This window comes from Macrotis lagotis, chromosome 1 (genome assembly GCF_037893015.1).
Source record: "Macrotis lagotis isolate mMagLag1 chromosome 1, bilby.v1.9.chrom.fasta, whole genome shotgun sequence".
Classification (NCBI taxonomy): Eukaryota; Metazoa; Chordata; class Mammalia; order Peramelemorphia; family Peramelidae; genus Macrotis; species Macrotis lagotis.
This window is the reverse complement of record NC_133658.1, coordinates 145,897,418-145,919,175: the sequence shown is the minus strand read 5'-3', so window position 1 is coordinate 145,919,175 and position 21,758 is coordinate 145,897,418. Positions and strand designations below refer to the sequence as shown.

Here is a 21,758-nt window from a genome sequence, read left to right as displayed (position 1 = left end):
GCAGATCTGTGAAAATCTAGGGTAAATTCAGTCCCCTAGACACCATCAGAGGTTTAGTGGACCAACAAATATTTAGGAAGCTTTGCTAAATAGAATGGACAGGAATGTAGACACTATTTAGGCACTTCTTGCCAGGGAGACTAATGAGGAGGCTTCGGCAATAATCTAGAGATCTGATCAAGACTGTCCCTGTTCCTGGAGAGGTCAGAAGGGAATGGTGACACTGTTGAAAAGGGCAAGATGTGCAAAGTGATTCGACATATGGGAGAGAGGTGGTGAAAAGTAGAGGATAAGATTAGAAACCTGACACAATGGAAGAATGCTATTTTGGGGGGGGAGAGAATTTTTCTTCAGAAGAGCTGTTCGGAAAATAAATTTAAAAAATAAAATAAAAAGTTCTTTCCAACTCTGAATTTATTTTTTTTAAGCTTTGTAAGTGTTATTGTTGTTATTATTCCAATAAAGTTCTCTTATCCAGTGGGGGAGAAGAGAGCCAATGGCCTGCCTGCCCTCTGCGCATGCTTGCTGGGAACGGGGAAGGTGTAATCAGACAAGATGACAAAGTCATCACACTCAAGTGTTACACGAGCTCGGGGCTTGGTCCATAAAAGCAGTATTTACTATTAAGAGCAGGATAAGCTCCACAGAAGCCCAGCTGACAAGAGCCCTTCAGCTCGGAGGGCCGAGTCTTCCCTGACACAAGCCAGCGGTTGACCCTGGGCTCTGCCCTGGACCTCTTGGGCTTTCCACAGGTAATGGTCGCTTGACATCAGGGGAGGCATTTTCTCACACGACGAAAATCCCAAGTCAGGGCAAAAATAAAAATCGCCTTATAAGGTTATCTAAGCACCTGGGGGAACACGTGTCGGCATCACAGCGGCGGGACGGCTCCCTGCCCCTGCCCGGAGCTGGCTCTCGTTGCACACCCCCTCTGCCCCGCCGCCACCTCCCGTACCGGGCCCGACTACCGCCCTCCCCTCTCCCCGAGCTCCGGCCTCCGCCCCCGTGCCAACCGCCAAAAGCGAGTGCCCGCCCCCCGCGGCTGACGCATGCGCGGTCCGAGCGCCGCGGCGCAGGCGCTTTCCCGCTGGCTCCTCCCCCGCCCGGGCCCAGGCTCCGGCTTCTCGCGGCCGGGCTCCGGGATCGCCCGCCGCTCCTCCCCCTCAAGGCCTTCCAACAAAAGAAAGAAGCGAGGGATTGGAGGGACGCCCGGCCCGGAGAAGAGAGCCAATGGACTGCCTGCCCTCTGCGCATGCTTGTTGGGAATGACCGGGGTCGGCTAAATCCACTTCTCCGCAGTTTAGTGGCGGCTCGGGCCGCCGCCGAGATAGACGCGCTCGGCGAAAGGAACGGGGAGAGAGGCGGCCCGCCCCGGGCCGCGGAGCTGCCGAGAAAACCCGGAAAAATGGAGCCGGCCCCCGGAGCCGACGGCGCGGCGTTGGACATGCGTAGTAGGCTTCCCACGGGTTCGGGTCCCGGGGTCGGAGGGTCGGGCGGCGAGTCCAAAGGACTCGCCTGCTCCGGCGTCATGTCGTCCCTGGGCGACTGCGAGTTCCTGGTGCAGCGGGCCCGGGAGCTGGTGCAGCAAGACCTGTGGGCCGCCAAGGCCTGGCTCATCACCGCGCGCAGCCTCTACCCGGCCGACTTCAATATCCAGGTCAGGGCCCGCCGTGCGCGCGCGTGCTTGTGCCTGTGCCGGGGGAGCGACGTGCGCGGCGGGGCGGCCGTGGGGCTGGCGCTGCGCGCCCCGCGCCCCTGCGTGCGCGCGCCCGGGGCCGGGGAGCCCTCCGCGTGCTGGCGCGGGGTGTGTGTGGGTGTGTGTGTGGGGGGGGGGGGGGGCCGGCGCGGGTGCGCGTGGGGGCGGGGACACAGTCTGCGGATCTAGGGGTGTCTAGTGAGTGTGTGCAGAATGGGTGTACTATGTGTGTAGTGACTGTGTGCAATGGGTGTAGCGTGTGTATAGTGAGAGTGTATATACTGTGCGTGGTGTGTATGTATATATAATGAGTGTGAGTATAATGGGTGTAGTGTGTGTATAGTGACTGTGCAATGGGTGTAGTGTGTGTATGTAATGAAAGTATGAATGCGTGTATAGTGAGAGTGTATATACTGTGCAGGGTGTGTGTGTGTGTATATATATACACACAATGAGTGTGAGTATAATGGGTGTAGTGTGTATAGTGACTGTGTAGTGGGTGTAGTGTGTGTATGTAATGAAAGTATGAATGTGTGTATAGTGAGAGTGTGTATACTGTGCGTGGTGTGTGTGTATATATATACACAATGAGTGTGAGTATAATGGGTGTAGTGTGTGTATAGTGACTGTGCAGTGGGTGTAGTGTGTGTATGTAATGAAAGTATGAATGTGTGTATAGTGAGAGTGTATATACTGTGCGTGGTGTGTGTGTATATACACAATGAGTGTGAGTATAATGGGTGTAGTGTGTGTATAGTGACTGTGCAGTGGGTATAGTGTGTGTATGTAATGAAAGTATGAATGTGTGTATAGTGAGAGTGTATATACTGTGCGTGGTGTGTATATGTATATATAATGAGTGTGAGTATAATGGGTGTAGTGTGTGTATAGTGACTGTGCAATGGGTGTAGTGTGTGAATGTAATGAATGTGTGTATAGTGAGAGTATATACTGTGTGTGGTGTGTGTGTATATATATACGAGTGTGAATATAATGAGTGTAGTGTGTATAGTGACTGTGCAATGGGTGTAGTGTGTGTATGTAATGAAAGTATGAATGTGTGTATAGTGAGAGTGTATATACTGTGCAGGGTGTGTGTGTGTGTATATATATATATATACACACAATGAGTGTGAGTATAATGGGTGTAGTGTGTATAGTGACTGCAGTGGGTGTAGTGGGTGTATGTAATGAAAGTATGAATGTGTGTATAGTGAGAGTGTGTATACTGTGCGTGGTGTGTGTGTATATATATATATATATATACACAATGAGTGTGAGTATAATGGGTGTAGTGTGTGTATAGTGACTGTGACTGTGCAGTGGGTGTAGTGTGTGTATGTAATGAAAGTATGAATGTGTGTATAGTGAGAGTGTATATACTGTGCGTGGTGTGTGTATAGTGACTGTGTGCAGTGGGTGTAGTGTGTGTATGTAATGAAAGTATGAATGTGTGTATAGTGAGAGTGTATATACTGTGCGTGGTGTGTATATGTATATATAATGAGTGTGAGTATAATGGGTGTAGTGTGTGTATAGTGACTGCAATGGGTGTAGTGTGTGTGTGTAATGAAAGTATGAATGTGTGTATAGTGAGAGTGTATATACTGTGCGTGGTGTGTATATGTATATATAATGAGTGTGAGTATAATGGGTGTAGTGTGTATAATGACTGTGTGCAATGGGTGTAGTGTGTGTATGTAATGAAAGTATGAATGTGTGTATAGTGAGAGTGTGTATAATGTGCGTGGTATGTGTGTATATATATATAAATATATACATATACATATATGTGTGTGTGTATATGTGTGTGTGTGTGTATATAATGAGTGTGAGTATAATGGGTATAGTGTGTGTATAGTGACTTGTGCAATGGGTGTAGTGTGTATGTAATGAAAGTATGAGAGTGTATATACTGTGCATGGTGTGTATATATAATGAGTGTGAGTATAATGGGTGTAGTGTGTATAGTGTGTGTACATGATGTGTGTAATGTGTGAATAAAATGAATGTGTGCATAAATGTGTAGTATGTACATATAAAGAGAGGATGTATAATGTGTGTAATGCACGTACGTAGAGAAAGTATGTATGTGGAGTGTGTATATATAGTGAGAGTATGTGGAGTGTGTATAGTGAGTGTGTGGGTATAATGGGTGGAGTGTGTGTGCAAAATGTGTGTATATGTAAGTGTGTATAATGGGTGTAGTGTGTATATAGTGAGTGTGCGTGATGTCTGTAGCACATCTGTATATAGTGCATGTGTGCATAATGGGTGTAGTGTATATATATATAGTGAAACTGTATATGGTGAGAATGTATATGTTGTATGTGATGTGTGGGTATAATGGGTGTAACATGTATATAGTGAGTGTGTGCATAATGTGTGTAGCATTTATATATGAGAGGATGTATAATGTGTGTAATGCATATGTGTAGTGAAGGTATGTATTGTGTAGTATGTATATATAGTGAGAGGATATAATGTGTGTAGTGTGTATATAGTAAATGTAGGTATAATGTCTGTAGTGTGTGTATATATAGTGAGTGTGTGCAAGATGTCTATAGCATGTTTATATAGTGAGTGTGTGCATAATGTGTGTAGTGCATATATAGTGAAAGTACGTGTATCTATAGTGAGTATGTATACTATGTGTGGTGTGTGTATATATATGAGTGTGGGTATAATGGGTGTAGTGTGTGTGCATAATGTGTGTAGCATGTATATAGTGAATGCACATAATTGTGTAGTTTGTAGCACGTGTGTATAATGAGAGGATGTATAACATGTGTAGTATGTGTATATAATGAATATGTGTGTATATAATGTGTTGTAAGTGTGTGTGTATATATAGTGAAAGTGTGTGTGGTGTGTTTCTATAGTGAGTGTATACTGTGTGGTGTATGTATAGGGTGTATGTATACTGTGTATATATTGTGTGTATAGTCTGAAAATATATATATAATGTAATTCTAGGTGAATATGTGAATTGTGTGAGTGCATTTAGTCTGTCTATATAGCACATGTGTGTATGGTGGGGAGAGAGTATACATATCTAGAGTGTATGTAGAGAGACTGTGTGTATATGGTATTTCTATAGCATGTGAATATAGTATATATTTATTGTATCTATAGTATGAATGTGTATACATAATGTGTATAGTGGAAATGTCTGTATGTAAGGTGAATATGTGAATCATGTGATTATGTTTAGTGTGTTGTGTATATTGTGTGTGCTTGTGTGTAATATATCTCTATAAATGTGTGGGGGAGAGAAAGAGAATATGTATGTGTGTGCTATGCCCGGGACCAGGAAAAGATGAAAATGTCAATTCGAGAGCAGGGGTTTTTAACTTGGGGTACCTGAATTTGTTTTTAGGAGGGAACCAGGTGGTTCATTGGAGTCAGGAAGACATGAGTTTAAATTCTGACACTCCCTAGCTCTGTGACCTTGGGCAAATCGCTTCTCTCAGCCTTAGTTTCCTTATCTGTAAAATAGGAAGAAAAAGTGTTTTACAAGAAGTGTTTTGAGGATTAAATGAGGTATTTATAAAGTGCTTTGCAAACCTTTAGGGACCATATGAATGCCAGTTATTTTTATTATCATTATTAAAAAGGGTAATAGCACTTTCCTTCTAGGGTAGTGATGAACATCAATATTTGTAAAGTACTGAGCTATATAAATTCTAGTTATTATTACAATAAGTATCTGAAGTAATTCACAGTGGCTTTCTGTGATTTTCTTTACCTACTTCTTTATCGTAGCCTCTCCTTTCTTCGTCTTTCTTCTCTAGCTGTCCCATTCTATTTTAGGCACCCATGTTCTTTCCTTCTCCCAAATTACTAAATCCTTACTTTGTCCCAGATTACTTGCAAAATCTTAGGCAAGTTATTTCTTTCTGGGCCTCAGTTTCCCCATCTGTAAAATGAGGAGATTCACTCTAAGGTCCTGCCCTAGTTCTAAGTCTGCATGATGTTGTATCTACTTATTGATGTGCATGTTGTGTTGCTCCCTGTAGAAGGTAAGCTCTTTGAAGACAAGGGACTATTTTTCTTTTTTTGTCTTTGAATCTCTGGTACCTCGCCCAAGGCAGGAATTTTAAATTGAAATTGAATTCTGCTCTCCACTTCTCACTCTATGCACTTTTCCATTTTTACAATATTAGATATTGCTAAACACCTGCAATGAAGGGATTGCTGACCCCACCATACATTCTATTTTTGCCCATGCGTAATATTTTGTTAAGTCCAATATCACTACCAAACATATCACTCTCAAATATCCTGAGTATTCGCTGAAGGTTAACTGAGGGGGACAGTTTCCACAAGTAGAGTCAGATTAGGAAGGAAGTAGTAAAGTGAGAAAGGAGCCATCACCAGCCCAGAGACAGTGGATAATGCCAACTGTGAATGGTCTTTGTTTCAGTATGAGATGTATATCATTGAACGGAATGCAGAGCGGACGGCTTCAGCTGGAAGGCTCCTGTATGACATGTGAGTGAAGACAGCTCTTACCCCCGTTTGACATAACATTTTCTTCATTGAATTTCTACTTGAGTCTTTGTATCTGGGAATGAAATTAGGAAGGTAAAGATTATCTGAAAGCTTCCCCAAGCACTAAAGTTTCTGTATAGGAGGGCTCTTTGTCCCTGTAGGTCAAAATTAAAGATTCAGTGTCCATTCTGGGGTCTCCTTCCTGCACCTAAGCTCCTCTTTGTACACATTTCAAACCCTTTACAGTCTGGCTCTTTGCCAACCCTTCATGCACTCTACAACATTTCTTGGCACTGGCTTACACATGTATAGAAGATATTCTGTCTGTGACACCTCCTTGCCTTTGATCAGGCTGGACTACCTGCCTGCAAATCATTCCCTTCTCCCTTCAGCCTCTTAAACTCCCTAGCTTCCTTCAAGGTTTAAATCAAAAACCACCTTCTGCAGGATGCCTATCTTGTTTCCCTAGTTGAAAGTACCACATCTTCCTTCCCCAATTACTTTGTGTGTTTTATAGAGGCCACATGACCTAGCACCAAAGCCATGAAGGTCTGAGCTTACAGCCCACCTTTGACTCTTGCCTGCTGGGATCAGGGACAAATTTCTTAACCCCTCCATGTACTGGGAATTCCATGAAATCACAGGTCCATGACCTAGCCCTTTTATACTTCATATTGAGAAGCAGCATAGTAACACAGTATGTAGAGTCAGGAACAACTGGGGTCACATCCCTCCACTGACCCCCAGGCAAGGAATCGCAATACTCCAGACAATTCTCTGTGACTGAAAGTTGCCAGCCTGTATTGGCAGGGGGTCTTCCTTCATCACTTAAACTTCTTGATTACAATCAGGTCCAGGTCAAAACGTTTTATCTATTAAGCTGGGCAGACGTTGTCTCTTCTCCTTCCCTCCCCACATTCCCATTAGAATGGAAGCTCCTTAAAGGCTGGGGCAGTTCTTAGAAGTGGTCTTTTGTCACTTAACAAATACTTATAATTGTAAGGCATAGACAACCTGAGCTTCATGTGCTGTGGACTTCCACAGTTTTCTCTTAAGCAACCTTATTTTTTCTTATAAATCAGTTTCCATTTCTCAGGAGTTCTCTTTGATTCTATTGGTATATACATTTCTTTTCTTAGAAATAGGAAAAGTGACAGTTTTTGTTTTAATCATAATGGTTTTGATTCATGATGGTTTTTAATAAGCCAATTTCCTACTTGAAAATTTAGAATTTTGATGTATATATATATGTATATGTAAATATATACATATAAACATTTGAGTATATAAACTATATATGTTAACACATAGAGGGTGTCTCAAAAGTCTTAGTGCAGTTCTAAGCTTTAATAACTTCAGAAGTATATATGTCACAAACTTATAAAAAATAACATTTGAAAGGTGAATTATGTAACATTTTAAAACATTGGTGTTTCTTACTAAAATGCAACATAACTACCAATAATAAACGTTGCTCTATTCAATTTTTGAACTTTTTATTTTATATTTAATATTTAATCAATAGCTACTCAGTGACTGAAATAATATTTGTCTTCCTGGCCTTAAGATCATCCAAAGAACAAGGTTTTGATGTATACATGACAGTTTTTTAATTTTTTTTAATTATACATGACAGTTTTGACATGACCCCATAATAAAAAGTCTGATTGAAATAGATCAGGTTAACAAGAGAACTGGGAAGAAGACCTCCTATCCTGATCCACTAGGCTGAGAAGTGTCATCCAGACATTATCCTATAAGCAATGTACAATTATAAGATCTCCTGTCTTATTCAAATTACAAATGTTTTATCTAAAATGCACAAAATAAAATTTAACTCATTTAAATAATTAAACTTTCAAATGACTTTATGAATTTGTTATTTCTGAAGTTATTAAAACTTCAAACTGCTCAGAACTTTTGGACATCCTGTATATGCATATTTTATTTTAAAAGTTTTTTTTTTTTAAAGGTTTGTGAATTTCCCAGACCAACCAGTGGTATGGAGAGAAATAAGTGTCATCACTTCTGCATTAAGGAATGATTCCCAGGATAAACAAACTCAATTTTTAAGAGGTAAGTTGTGACAAAACCACATATTACAAAGAAAACTTTCTTGAATCTCTAATTTTCCTAGCAATAGAAATTTAATAGTTTTTGGTCCTTGTTCCTAAATATAGACATTGTTCCTGGCATCTAAATTTGTTTAGGTGATATCAAGGAATCCATGAGGTTTTGGTTTTTTTTGGAGCCCCTTATCTTGGAGAAAAATAAGTTTTTCATTGCTCCTAAGGAATTGCTGGGAGTTAAAATAGGGAACTATTCAAGTAGAAAACAAATCAAATAGTAAATTTAAATTTAAAAGTAAACATCATATTGGTGAAGAAATAAAGACTGTTTCTTAAAGATCTTCTTTGTAGTCTTTGAAATGAATAGGAAAAAAAAGATTTTCAAATTGCTAGATTTCTTGTACTTGAAATATGAGGGGGAAAAAGATTGAGATTATTTTGTTTTGTTTGTCTATTTCATCTAGAGAAAGAAAACCTATGGCCTAGCAGTAAAAGAACACTGAATGATTTTAGACCCTCATGAAAAAAAAAGTGAGGAGATCTGCCTTATTCCATCATGCAGGAATAGACAGTAAACATTTATTAAGTTCCTATTATGCACAACTGCTCTTCATTCTGTTCTGTTACCTCTCCAGTACTAGGTGCAAGGGAGACAAAGAAAGACAACAAAACAATAGCAACCCTGAAGAGCTCACAGTCTAATCAAGGGAGACAACAAACAAGCAACTGTGTAAATAAGCTCTATGCAAGATAAGAAGTAATTAGTAGAATAAAGCCTCTAGATTAAGAAGGATGGAAAATGCTTCCTGTAGAAAATAATATTTTAGTTGCTACTTGAAGAAAAGCAAGAAAGACAGGAGGCAGGTAGGAAGAGAATTCATGAGGACCAGTCAGGGGAAAAACTGGGTGTAAGGAGGTTTATAAGGGAAATGTAAGGGATAAAAAGACTAGAAAGGTGAGGGGAATGTGGTGGGAGGTCAGGAAAGGCTTTGAATGCCAAATAATCTTAGATGTGTTAGGAAATCACTGGAGTTGAGGCAGGATTACATGGTCAGAATGTCACTTAAGGAAAATCACTTTGATGGCACTGCTTGTGCCTAGCAATACAGAAATTGTCTTTAGGCTACTGTTGGCAAAAACTAATAAAAATTAGCACAAGATATTCCTTCAACTTGTATTGGATGGTCTGAACATTAACGTAACTTACTCTTTTGCATCTCTGTCTCATTTTCCAAAAATAAGAAAAATAAAATTTTATTTTGAACAGGTCTATTTGAAACCCTTCCTGGTCGGATACAATGTGAGATGTTACTAAAGGCCACAGAACAATGTTTTAATACATTGGAGCGAGCAGAAATGTTGCTTCTGCTTTTGAGGCGTTTCCCTGAAACAGTTGTACAACATGGGGTAAGAGAAGATTTGACACAGTGTAATCTTTAGTTTTATAGATATGGACAATGTTCCCAGTCAATGAATATATTTGGTTTTTTCAGATCAGAGTAGAGGTGAAACTGATAGCTAACCAAGTAATACAAAATATTTTCTGTGTTGACATTATAAAGGCAGTGTGGTAGGGGCTGCTAGGTGGCACTGTGGATAGAGCACTGGCCCTGGAGTCAGGAGGACCTGAGTTCAAATGTGACCTCTAACACTTACCTAACTATGTGATCTTGAGCAAATCGCTTAACCCCATTGCCTTGCAAAAACCAAAAAAAAAAAAAAGAGAGAGCATGGTTAATAGTAATATAGTCTGAATTTTAAATAGAATCTTTAGAAATTTTCTATATTGATTGTAAGATATTAAACTTTGCTTTGTCATGCTAGGGAAATAATGACTGAACTATGATAATAATATGTGCTCAGCAAACAAGCGCTATAAAAATTTTACATTCCTTGGAACAATGTATAAATTCTTAATTTTGGTGTATTTTGGGAATAAGCTAACAATTTGCTTCTGGCTCAATCATTTCTTAGGCCAGTTTACTTTCCTTCTGACTCACTTTAAGGTTAGTTCTCTTGACTTTAGCAGGTCAGTTCCGTTCTTCCTTTAGCCTATTTTCTGGTTTGCTGACCAGACTGGCCTGTTCTGTTACCTCTGCAGTATTTCTCTGATTTTAGCTTTTCCTGTTCTGCAACACATTACTTTCTTTCACCACTGACATAGTCCAGTGCTTTATTAAAATGTGTATTAGTTTTAAAGATGTGGACAAGGTTTTAAGGACTTCAGTTTGAAGCTCCTATAACATTTAACTGAAATCAGGTGTCTATAATTTATTTTTTATTTTTTTAGGTTTTTTTCAAGGCAAATGGGGTTAAGTGGCTTGCCCAAAGCCATACAGCTAGGTAATTATTAAGTGTCTGCGGTACTCCTGACTCCAGGGCTGGTGCTTTATCCACTGTTCCACCTAGCCGCCCATGGTGTCTAATTTTAAAGGAATTCCATCTGTTCCCATGTCTTAAGTTCTTGCCTTTCACAGCTCTTTAGCATTGACTTTTGTGGCTATGACAGCAAGTGCTGGTGTCATTACTTGTCCCATCTCCAGTAAGCCTGATTTATATCTGACCATTGGATCCACATGACTGTAGGAGAAAGTGGGACTGGTGACTTAGCACAGCACACCCTCACTCAAATCCAATTCATGTGTTTTCATGGCGTCACCTCCCTGATATCATGATCTTATTTGAAAACAAAGGACAAACATCATTATCATCACTTGTCCCATACAGAGGAGAGTTCTTCTGTGTACTGTTGCAGTGTTCTTCAAGCTCCAAGTCTGATGCTTTCCATTAATTTCTGTAGTGGTAGTACCAGATTCTCAGTTTTTCTACCTAAAATAATAGAAATAAATAATAGAAGAATGGTCTTATGTTCTTTTTGGAATTTTATTACTGATTTTACCATGGATGTCCCATTTTTGTTATTCCTAAGATGTAAAATGAGGTTACTTGCTTTTCAAAAAAATTTCATCTTTTATTGGGTAGTATAAGTACACAAAGACAAAATATTATTCTGTCTCCTTTATAGATCTTTTTTTTTAATTTTTTCAAGGAAAATGGGGTTAAGTGGCTTGCCCAAGGCCACACAGCTAGGTAATTAATTATTAAGTGTCTGAGACCGGATTTAAACCCAGGTACTCCTGACTCCAAGGCTGGTACTTTATCCACTATACCACCTAGCCGCCCCATCCCCCTTTATAGATCTTAACTTAATCAAACCTTACCACAATCTGCATTTGAATATACATTTATTTACATTTTAAAACAGGTTGGCCTCGGGGAAACATTGTTGGAAGCTGAAAATATTGATGAACAAGAATCCCCCGTCAATTGCTTTAGAAAATTATTTGGTAAGTACAAGTTCCCTTATTTCAAGCCAAGAAACATTTGGAGGGTTGGTAAGCCTGTTAGGGATGCCAAATATGTGTCAGGAGACTCAGATTAATGTAATCGTTGTATTATAGAATTTTAATGTAATTTCCCTGTTTTTTTCTGTAAACTTTTACATTTTACTTGCTTAGGAAAGTGTTTGCCATAGTTTTCTTCTTTAATTAGAAGCTAAAATTATTAAATTTCCAGTGTACTTACATTTTGCTGGTTTTATGATGATGGAAAAAAACAACAACCAATTTTTTTTCTTCCAACAGTTTGTGATGTCCTTCCTCTAATAATTAATAACCCTGATGTTAGATTACCTGCCAGCCTATTATATAAGTATTTGAACAAAGCAGCTGAATTTTATATTAATTATGTCACTAGGTCTACCCAGACAGAAAATCAGCATCAAGGTAAGTGAACAAACCTGAAATTGTTTTCCAATCAGTTAGTAAGCAAGTAATTATTAAACACCTATTCTGTACTAAACATTGAGAATATAAAGACAAGAACAAAACATCCTCTGCCCTCTGGAAGCTTACATTCTATCAGAGGAGACATGTACACATAGAAATATATATAAGATAATTTTTGAAGGATAAACTAGCATCTTGGGAACAGAGTAGGGTCAATAGGAGATGACATTTGTACTCCTAAGAGATCAGGAGGGAGTACATTTTAGGCATGAACAACAGCCAGTATAAAAGCACACAGGTGGGAGATGGAGCAACAACAAGCTAGCCAATCTGATTAGACCATAAGATCTGGGGAAGTTTGGAGTCAGCTTAGATTCTTCAGGGGTTCAAGTGGCAAACCAAAGAGTTTGTATTTGACCCTTAAGGTAATAGGAGCTGCTAGAGCTTAGTGACCAAGGGAGTGGTTGTCAGACCTCTGCTTTAGGAATATTACTCTGGTAGCTGGGTGGAAGATTGGATGTGAAGGAAAGGTTCTCCACAATAGGGTTGTAGATTTAGGACTTTAAAGGTCCCTAGAGGCCATCAAATCCAACCCATCATTTTATAGATGAAGAAATGGGCACAAGGAGGTCAAGTGACTTAGCCAGACACATATCTAGTATGTGTTTGAGGCAGGATTTGAACTCAAGTCATCCTTATTCCAAGAGCAGTGCCCTATCCTCTGTACCATGAACTCAAGAACTGATGCTGGGAAACCAATTAGAATACTATTAGATGAGAATAATCTGAAATAAGGGAGTGGTCTCATGAAATAACAAGATTTGGCGACTGGTTGAATATAAGACAGTGAGGAATCAAGAATGACCACAGAAAACTGGCATGGATTTCGTTGTTGTTTCATAACATTCTTGTGCTGGCTTTAAAGCCAAGCTGGATCCAAAACTTAAAGACTCAGATTGTGATTAATCTGATCTGAGTCTTTTCTTCAATTGTCCTTTTTGATTATAAAGGATTAATTTTGTCATTTTGGGAAAAGTGGATGAAAGAAATGAAAGTTGAACAGTTAGGCAAGATTGAAAAACCTAAAGACTGGGATAAATTCAGGACAGCAGTTCTGATTGAATACCCACAATGTATACTTAAGACAATACTAGTTTTTGTAAGGAATAGGGAAGTAGAATCGTCAAGAACATCCAGTGATGGAGAGAATGTAGGAAACAACAACAGAAGACAGTATAACGAAGGACCAAATGTATTATGTAAACCCAGTGCTAAGACAGGAGATGAGAGGAACATTCATGAAATAGAGGGGCTTCAACTTGGCATTGAAGGGTGGAGAGAGGGTTGAATTTGGAAGAGCCTAGACAAGGGAGAATTTCACAACATAGATAAGAAATGAAAAGATTTAGAAGTTTCATAGCAACTTAGAGTAAAAAGCAACTGTTTGTTTATTTGTTGATCATTTAATGTCTGGTCCAATCTCCTACCAGCATGGACATTGCATCATCCACAGCTCTGACTAGTTTTCTAATCTTTTCATATAAATATTTTTCAGTGTTGGCTCCCTGCCTCAAAAAAAGCAATTCACTCGATTTTTTAACAATTTTAATTGTTAGAATGTTTTCCTTAACTTTGAATTCTGCTTCCCTGTAATTTTGCTCATTAGCCTTAGTTCTTGCCCTCTTAAGCAACACAGAATAACCGCTTCCTCTTCCACACGATGGCCTGTGTAGCCATGTGTTGATGACTGTTATGTCACTCAGGCACCTTCCCCTCCCCAAGCCTTCTCTTCTCCAGGTTAAATTTTCCCAGTTCCTTCAACCATTCCTCATAAAATGTGGCATTCAGAACTGAACACAGTATTGCAGATTTGCCTGATCATTGCCGTATGCAGTGGGACTGTTACTTCCCTTGATCTGGACACTACTTGCTGTCATACAACATTAGTGCACAGAAGTTATATAGAATGCAGCTCAAAATTCTGTTCCTAGCTATACCAGTGGGTGACCTTGGACCAAAGACTTCGGGACCTCCATGTCCTAACCTTTCCAATGAAGGTAATGCCTCCTGCTTACCTCACAGAATGTGTGTACGGGGAGGGTGTGGCATGTGGGCTGAGGGGCATTTTTAAAACAAACTAATCTTACTGTCCATCAGATGCCATCTAAGCACTATGTCTGAGTGGTGATCAGTACAGATGTTTTCCCCTTTACATTTCAGGAGCCCAAGATACACCTGATCTTATGTCCCCGAGCAAACGTAGCTCTCAGAAGTACGTCATAGATGGCCTGACTGAAAAGTCATCCCAGATCGTAGACCCTTGGGAGAGATTGTTTAAAATTTTGTCTGTCATAGGAATGCGATGTGAATGGCAGATGGATAAAGGAAGAAGGTAAGGAATGGACTTTTACTCTTGGATTTGTTATCTGATCTTCTAACTTTGTTATCACAGGGCTTTAAAAGAGAACAATGTGATTTAAAAAGCCTATTGTATGGAGGTAGACCCTACTTTATACACAGTTACATGATCTGTATTTGCATAAAATAAAAGTGAGAGGGTATTTGGTTACTTACAAAAGGTTTTTTTCAACCACAGTTTAACATGCATCTGAGATAAGTAGAAAGTTTAACAAATGTTTGTTGAACCTTTGTTGACTTTTCATCTTTCAGAAACCTTGGTGATATTTTACATAGAATGAAAGACCTCTGCCGATACATGAATAATTTTGACACCGAAACTCACACAAAGTACAAAAATCAAATAGTGTATTCTACAATGCTTGTCTTCTTTAAGAATGCATACCAATATGTCAGTAGCATACAGCCGTCTCTCTTCCAAGGTTAGTCCTGAGAATTTGATGTAGCAATATTCGTGGTGAGGGAGAGAAATGGTAAAGATGAACATTTACTGGACTTGAGGAACAAGTTTAATGGAAAATATAATTGAAATTCTCATTCTTGGATCACTGTTTAACTGTGATCAAGTTTGCATTGATGTTGGAGTTTTGTTTTTTAATTAATATGTCATCATTGAAAGGTTTCTAAATATGTTAATGTTCCATCACTTAAAGGTTCTAAAAATGTATGTAAAGAAAAAACTAATAAATGCTTACAGCAGAAATTAGCAAAGTCAGAAAGGAATAAAGGTTGTGCTCAGAGACTTTTTATGGATTAGGTGAAGTTTCTAAGAATACTTTTATTTCTACTTGTAGGTCCTAACACTCCCAGTCAAGTTCCATTGGTTCTTCTTGAAGATGTATCAAATGTGTATGGTGATGTAGAAATAGATCGTAACAAACACATACATAAAAAGAGGAAACTTGCAGAAGGAAGAGAAAAAACTATGGTAATCTTTTCATTTATTCAAAATATATGTTAGTCTCTGTGGTGCTTAAGTTCCATACTGGGCATCTTTCTGGGGACCAATGAGAAATTTTTTTTTAGCTGAAATAACAAAATTAGATGATGCTAATTAAATAATTTCTTACCTCTTTAATATTTTGTTTCATTGCAAAGACTGTCCCAGGTATTTCCTTGATGATTTAAAGGCTGTCACATGATCCAGCTTTGTGAAGATGAAGCCTGGCATAGTGAAAAAAGAATTAGGTTTGTGGTTAAGAAACCTGGGTTCAAATCCCATCTCCAATACTTGCTAGCTTTGTAAACATGGTCAAGTCATATAACCTCTCTCAGGCTTAGTTTATTAATCTGTATAATGGAGATTATATTATTCTTCTTGATCACAGAGCAATTGTGAAATTTGAATGGTATATGTCAAAGTTATACAGGTTCGTTTCATTTGTCCTTAAGGCTCTGTTTTAGTATCTGAATTCCCCTTATTAGAGACTATCCTTTTGAATTATAGCATTACACTAAAAGGCTCTTTTAGAATAGAATGGGTTCTGAGAAGATTGTAATATAATTAGGACTTCTATTCTCCTCCCCAAGGTTGTCCTGTCTCTTTAACCACAGAATAAATTTTGGGTTCCATTTTTTTATTACCATCCAAGGTAAAAAGGGAGAAAGGCTCCTTAAGAATGTATATTTTCGGGGAGGCTAGGTGGCACAGTGGATAAAGCACCGGCCCTGGAGTCAGGAGTACCTGGGTTCAAATCCAGTCTCAGATACTTAATAATTACCTAGCTGTGTGGCCTTGGGCAAGCCACTTTAACCCCATTTGCCTTGCAAAAACCTTTTTAAAAAAATGTACATTTTCTCCTAATTTCTGTCAGTATCCTTGCCCCCATCTTCTTGATTTTATTTCATTTTTTTAAAATCATTTATTTTTGAGTTTTGCAATTTTTCCCCTAATCTCACTTCCCACCCCCCCATAGAAGGTAGTCTGATAGTCTTTACATTATTTCCATGCTATATATTGATCTAAATTGAATTTGTTGAGAGAGAAATCATATCCTTAAAAAAAAATATGATAGCAAAATTACATAATAAGATAATTTTTTTTAATTAAAGGTAGTAGTCTTTGGTCTTTGTTCAAACTCCACAATTCTTTCTCTGAATACAGATGGTATTCTCTATCACAGGTACCCCAAAATTGTCCCTGATTGTTGCACTAATGGGATGAGCAAGTCCATTAAGACTGATCATAGGGGCAGCTAGGTGGTGCAGTGGATAGAGCACCAGCCCTGGAGTCAGGAGTACCTGAGTTCAAATCCAACCTCAGACACCTAAATTACCTAGCTGTGTGGCCTTGGGCAAGCCACTTAACCCCATTGCCTTGCCAAAAAAAAACCTTTAAAAAAAAAAGACTGCTCATCAACCCCATGTTGCTGTTATGGTGTACAGTGTTCTTCTGGTTCTGCTGATCTCACTCAGCATCAGTTCATGCAAATCCTTCCAGGCATCTCTAAATTCCCAGCCCTCCTAGTTTCTAATAGAACAGTTCTGTTCCATAACATACATATACCACAATTTGTTCAGCCATTCCCCAATTGATGGACATTCACTTAATTTTCAGATCTTTGCCACCACAAACAGACCCGTATGAATATTATCTTCTTCATTTTATTCATCATACATTGAAAGAGAGTACAAACCAAATTAAAATACTAAATCATATTCTTCATCTCTGTACAGTCAGTAAATTCTTCATCTTGTCTTTTGTTTTACATTGTTCAATTAATCTAGGACAGATTCATCAGCACTCAAATAACCTTTGTTTTGATGTCCCTGATGAATGTAATTTGAAAGTTCTTAATGAACTTTTCCAAAGTGTTATACTGCCTATCCTTTCTCCTGTTCCATCTTATTTTTATTCGAAGGAAAAGGGATCTTTACTGTTTGAGTATCAGGTCCATTTCTCTGCTTTCCAATTGTAGCAGAACTTTTCCTACAAAGATGTTGCCAAGGGACATCTTTGTATAAATTATAGATGTATAAACAATTTTTTATTCCCCTCTTGGATTATTTACTTGAGGTAAATTCTCTGGAAGCAGAATCATCAGGCCAAAGAATGCTCATATTGACTTCAACATACCCATTTCCTTAGAATGGATTATCACAAATGTTTTTAAAATAGCATTACAAGTACTGTGTTAAACACTGAAAACATGGAGGAAGTAAATGCATGATTCTTCTCTCAAAAAACTTATATTCTAATAAAACAGCAAAGCAAAAAATTGTATATACATACACAGACACACACACACACACACACACACACACACACACACACACAGTACATGGAAGTTAAATCTCAAAGAATAGGCACCACTGTGGAGGTGGGTGGCAGGGAAAAGTCACTTACAGAAGGTAAGAGCTTTGTCTTGAAGAAAGCAAGGACCCTGAGGCTGAGAGGGAGGACAATCAAGACCTGGAATCAGGAGATCAAATATAATTTGTGAGGATCAGTAAGGTCAGTGTTGCTGACAAAACTAGAAAGTGTGAAGGAAAGAAAAGTTGAAGAAGACTGGAAAGGGGGGCAGCTAGATGGCTCAGTGAAGCCCTGGAGTCAGGAGGACCTGAGTTCAAATCCAACCTCTGACACTTAATCCTTACTGGGTGTGTGACCTTGGGTAAGTCACTTAACCCCACTGCCCCAGCTTAAAAAAAGAAGGCATTTATTACCTGGACAAGTTACTTAACCCTGTTTGCCTCAGTTTATCATCTATAAAAATGAGCTGGAGAAGGAAATGGCAAACCACTCCAGTAGCTTTGCCAAGAAAATCCCAAGTGGAGTCACAAAGAATATAAGATTGAAAAATGACTAACAACAACTTCTAGTGCAAAATATACCTGACAGTTAATTCACCTCAAAAAAAATTTTTTTTTGTAAGGGCAGCTAGGTGGCACAGTGGATAGAGCACTGGTCCTAGAGTCAAGAGGACCTAAATTCCAATCTGGCCTCAGATACTTAATCACCTTAATCATCAGATACTTAATCAAGGTCACCTGTGTGACCTTGAGCAAATCACTTAACCTAATTGCCCAGCAAACCCTCCCCAAAATAAATAATTTTAAGAAAGACTGGAAAGGAAAGAAGGGACCAGATTATAAAGGGCTAATTATGGGACTTTTTATTTAATCCTGACAATAATAGGCAGTAACTGGACTTTATTTAATAGGGAGTGATAGGGTCAGAGCTGAGCTTCAAGAAGCTAGAGAACTTTGGCAGGGAGATCACCCAGAAGGCTCTTGCAGGAGTTCAGGTATGAAGGGATAGCTCTTGGTGGCTGTGTGAATGAAGAGAAAAGGATGTGATGAAATTAAAAACAATAAGATTTGGCAACAGATTGAGTTTGGGGTGAGTTGTGAGAATCAAGGAAGATACAAAATTAAGGTAATGGTGCCCTTGAATGAATGAATGAATGGATGGATGGATGAATTGATTAAGGAATTAAGGAAGAAAACATTTATTGAACTCTTAATTTGTATAAAAGGAAGCAACTAGGTGATACAGTAGACTGAGCTAGAGTCATGAAGACCTGAGTTCAAATCTAGCTTCACACTTACTAGCTGTATGACCCCACACAAGTCCCTTACTTATCTTTACCTTAATCCACTGGAGAAGGAAATGGCAAACCATTCCAGTATCTTTGTTTAAAAAAAACAAGCCCATGGACTGCATGGTCCATTGGGGTTATAAAGAGTTGGACACTATTTAACAACTATACAACAATGTACAAAGCCCTGGAGATAAAAATAGAAAAGTAGAAGAGTCCCTGTTCTCAAGGAGATCCTATTCTAAAGGTGGAGACATGTGTGGTATGTTTCAACTCTTAAGTGAGATAGAAATGGCCCGTGATCTTCAGGATGCAGTGGCAAGGCCAGATAGAAATACCTCTTCATTTCCCCTGATAAAGTCCTGTCTACTTCTGGTGTTGAATCATTTAAGTGCCAAAGACATTAGTGTCAAGAACTTTCTTTTCTGGGTTTTTAATAAATATTGCTGTAACATCTATAGGACAGTTGCTAAGCTACAACCCCTCAAGGGTTGTTTCTAGTTGTGATGTCCATGGACTCTAGGCTGGAAGCATTGCTCTTCACAGTCCTGAGCTGTCTCTGACAGGGACTGAAAGAAGATGGTAATGAGTGGTAGCTGGGATTTTTAGCACATGCTGCTTCCTGTCTTTACCTCAGAATTCCTTGACAATAATAGAGAAGTTTGGAACAGGGGAGAACACTTTTATAAGAGAAATGATGAGTTTTGCTTTGGACATGTTGAATTTGAGCTACCTACAGTATATCTAGTTAGAGAAGAAGTTGTGATGCGTGATTGCAGGTCAGGAGAGAGGTTAGGGCTGAATAAATTGGATCTAAGGATCAGCACTAAAAAGATCATTTGTTCTTGCTTAGGACACCATGGGAGGGAGTAATAGGAAAAAGAAAGAGAATAAGACAAACCCTTGGGGGGGATCCATATTTATTTGCTTACTTTTCTCAGTTTAATAAATGTGTAATGATAAAGTTTTATTTGCATTTCACTAAGAGCAAGTGTGATTTTCACATATGATGATTACTATTTATTTCCTTTGATTTTTTTACCATGTGGAATCTTGGGACTTGTGTCAGTTTTATCAGTTGCTTTTCACTTTCCTTTTGTATAAGGAAGTGTAATAAAATATTAGCAAATCTTAAAATTTGTATATGTTCAAACACATCCATCTTATCACTGATAATATCCTGCATTGCTTTAATAATCAAGAATTATCTCCCTTCCATTACTGGAACAAATAAGTTTGTTTTATTCTAGTGTTTTAAAAATTATTTATCAGAAATTTTTTATATTGTATGACTTGAGATCTCGGATCCAAGTTCATTCTTCATTGATTTTTTTTTAAGTTCAGAGCTATAATTTCTTTGTAAGGAAGCTCCCTCTATCAATGCAGATCGCTATTTGTTTTACAATTTATAGTCCAAGAGTTACCTGGGGCATTTAGAGGTAAGTGAATTGCCCAGGATCACACAGACAGTGTCTTTCAGAAATGTATCAGACTTGAAAATGTTGTCCACACTCTGAAGTTGGCTCTCTAGCCACATATCAGGGGTTTGACAAAATATTACCTCAAGGACCACATCTTCCTGTTAACTAGTTTTGTATAGCCTCAAACTAGGAATGGTTATTACATTTTAAAATCCAATAAAATACTATATTAAAACATAAAAGTCATTCTTAACTCTCTGGGCCAAATAGCTTGCTTGACCCCAGGTTGGTGGGGGTATAGCAAGCAGCCAGATCTTAGATCCTCTATTGCTCACCTTCATCTGGCTTGTACCTTCCTGATAGTCTCATGAGTTTTGCTTTCCCACCTGCCAGTGCTCTAAGGTAACAGTGCTAATGAGGAGCTTTCATTCCGACTTCTGCTCTTAAGAACAGCACACACAGAATAGCAGAATGCCATACTGAACAAGGCACCTCAAATTCAAAGGAGATTCAGGGTAAAAGCAACTAATGCCCAAGTCTTGTGAAAAATGCCATTTACCCAAAATGGTCTCACTTTTACCATCTGTGTGACCCTGTACAAGTCAGTCATCCAGTAATGTGTATTAAGCAGCTGCTGGATATATATAAAGAAAGCCTTTGTTCTGGAGGAGCTCACAAGAAACCTACATTTGTTTGTTGGTTGGCGGGTTGTTATCCTGGATTTACATGCATATAAATATTTGCGTGTGTGTGTGTGTGTGTGTGTATTGTGTGTATGTGCAAAAAACTTTTCAGCATCTATTAATATTATTCTTATACCTATTAATATTAGTCTTATGCTGAACTAATCTTGCTTTCTTGGTATATAAAACCAATCTGGTCATAGTGTATAAACTTTTTAATAGATTGTGGTAGGCTCCTTGGTTATATTTTATTTAAAATGCTTGTATCAATATTCTTTAGGGATATTGGTCTTTAGCTTTCTTTACTGTTTTGTCTCTCCCTGGCTTAGATTTCAAAAGGATATCAGGATCATTAAATCAATTTTTAAATATTTGGTTGAATTTACTTTTATAAATACTTGACTTTGAAATTGTTTTTCTTTCAAAGTTCAATTTTATTTTTTTGTTGATGCTGGGTTAGTCAAATAGTCTCGTTTCTTCTGTTCTTAACTGGATGTTTTATATTTTTGTAAATATTCATTGATATCCTTTTAAGTTATTAATATACATAATTTGGACAAAATAAGGTGGAGATTTCCCTGTATCATTTTTTATTTTGTTATATTTTTTATAATATTGTAGTTTTGTTTGTTATTATAGCATTATATC

The 21,758-nt window shown here is 38.5% G+C and overlaps 1 protein-coding gene across 4 annotated transcripts in view; it reads left to right on the top strand.

Annotated features, from left to right (window-relative positions):
• Positions 1–1,110: 1,110 nt before the first annotated feature.
• Positions 1,111–21,758, top strand: part of INTS10 (integrator complex subunit 10) — a 53,873-nt gene continuing 33,225 nt past the window's right edge. For 2 of the 4 annotated variants that reach the window (XM_074209062.1, XM_074209064.1), the window contains exons 1-10: positions 1,111–1,657; positions 6,123–6,190; positions 8,163–8,266; positions 9,527–9,666; positions 11,525–11,606; positions 11,904–12,044; positions 14,039–14,104; positions 14,268–14,439; positions 14,718–14,887; positions 15,260–15,393. In XM_074209062.1, coding sequence (XP_074065163.1) covers positions 1,253–1,657; positions 6,123–6,190; positions 8,163–8,266; positions 9,527–9,666; positions 11,525–11,606; positions 11,904–12,044; positions 14,039–14,104; positions 14,268–14,439; positions 14,718–14,887; positions 15,260–15,393 — 1,482 coding nt within the window. In that variant the 5' untranslated portion in view covers positions 1,111–1,252. The remainder of the gene's footprint in view (positions 1,658–6,122; positions 6,191–8,162; positions 8,267–9,526; positions 9,667–11,524; positions 11,607–11,903; positions 12,045–14,038; positions 14,105–14,267; positions 14,440–14,717; positions 14,888–15,259; positions 15,394–21,758) is intronic. The other 2 variants (XM_074209065.1, XM_074209063.1) reach the window with 1 other exon arrangement.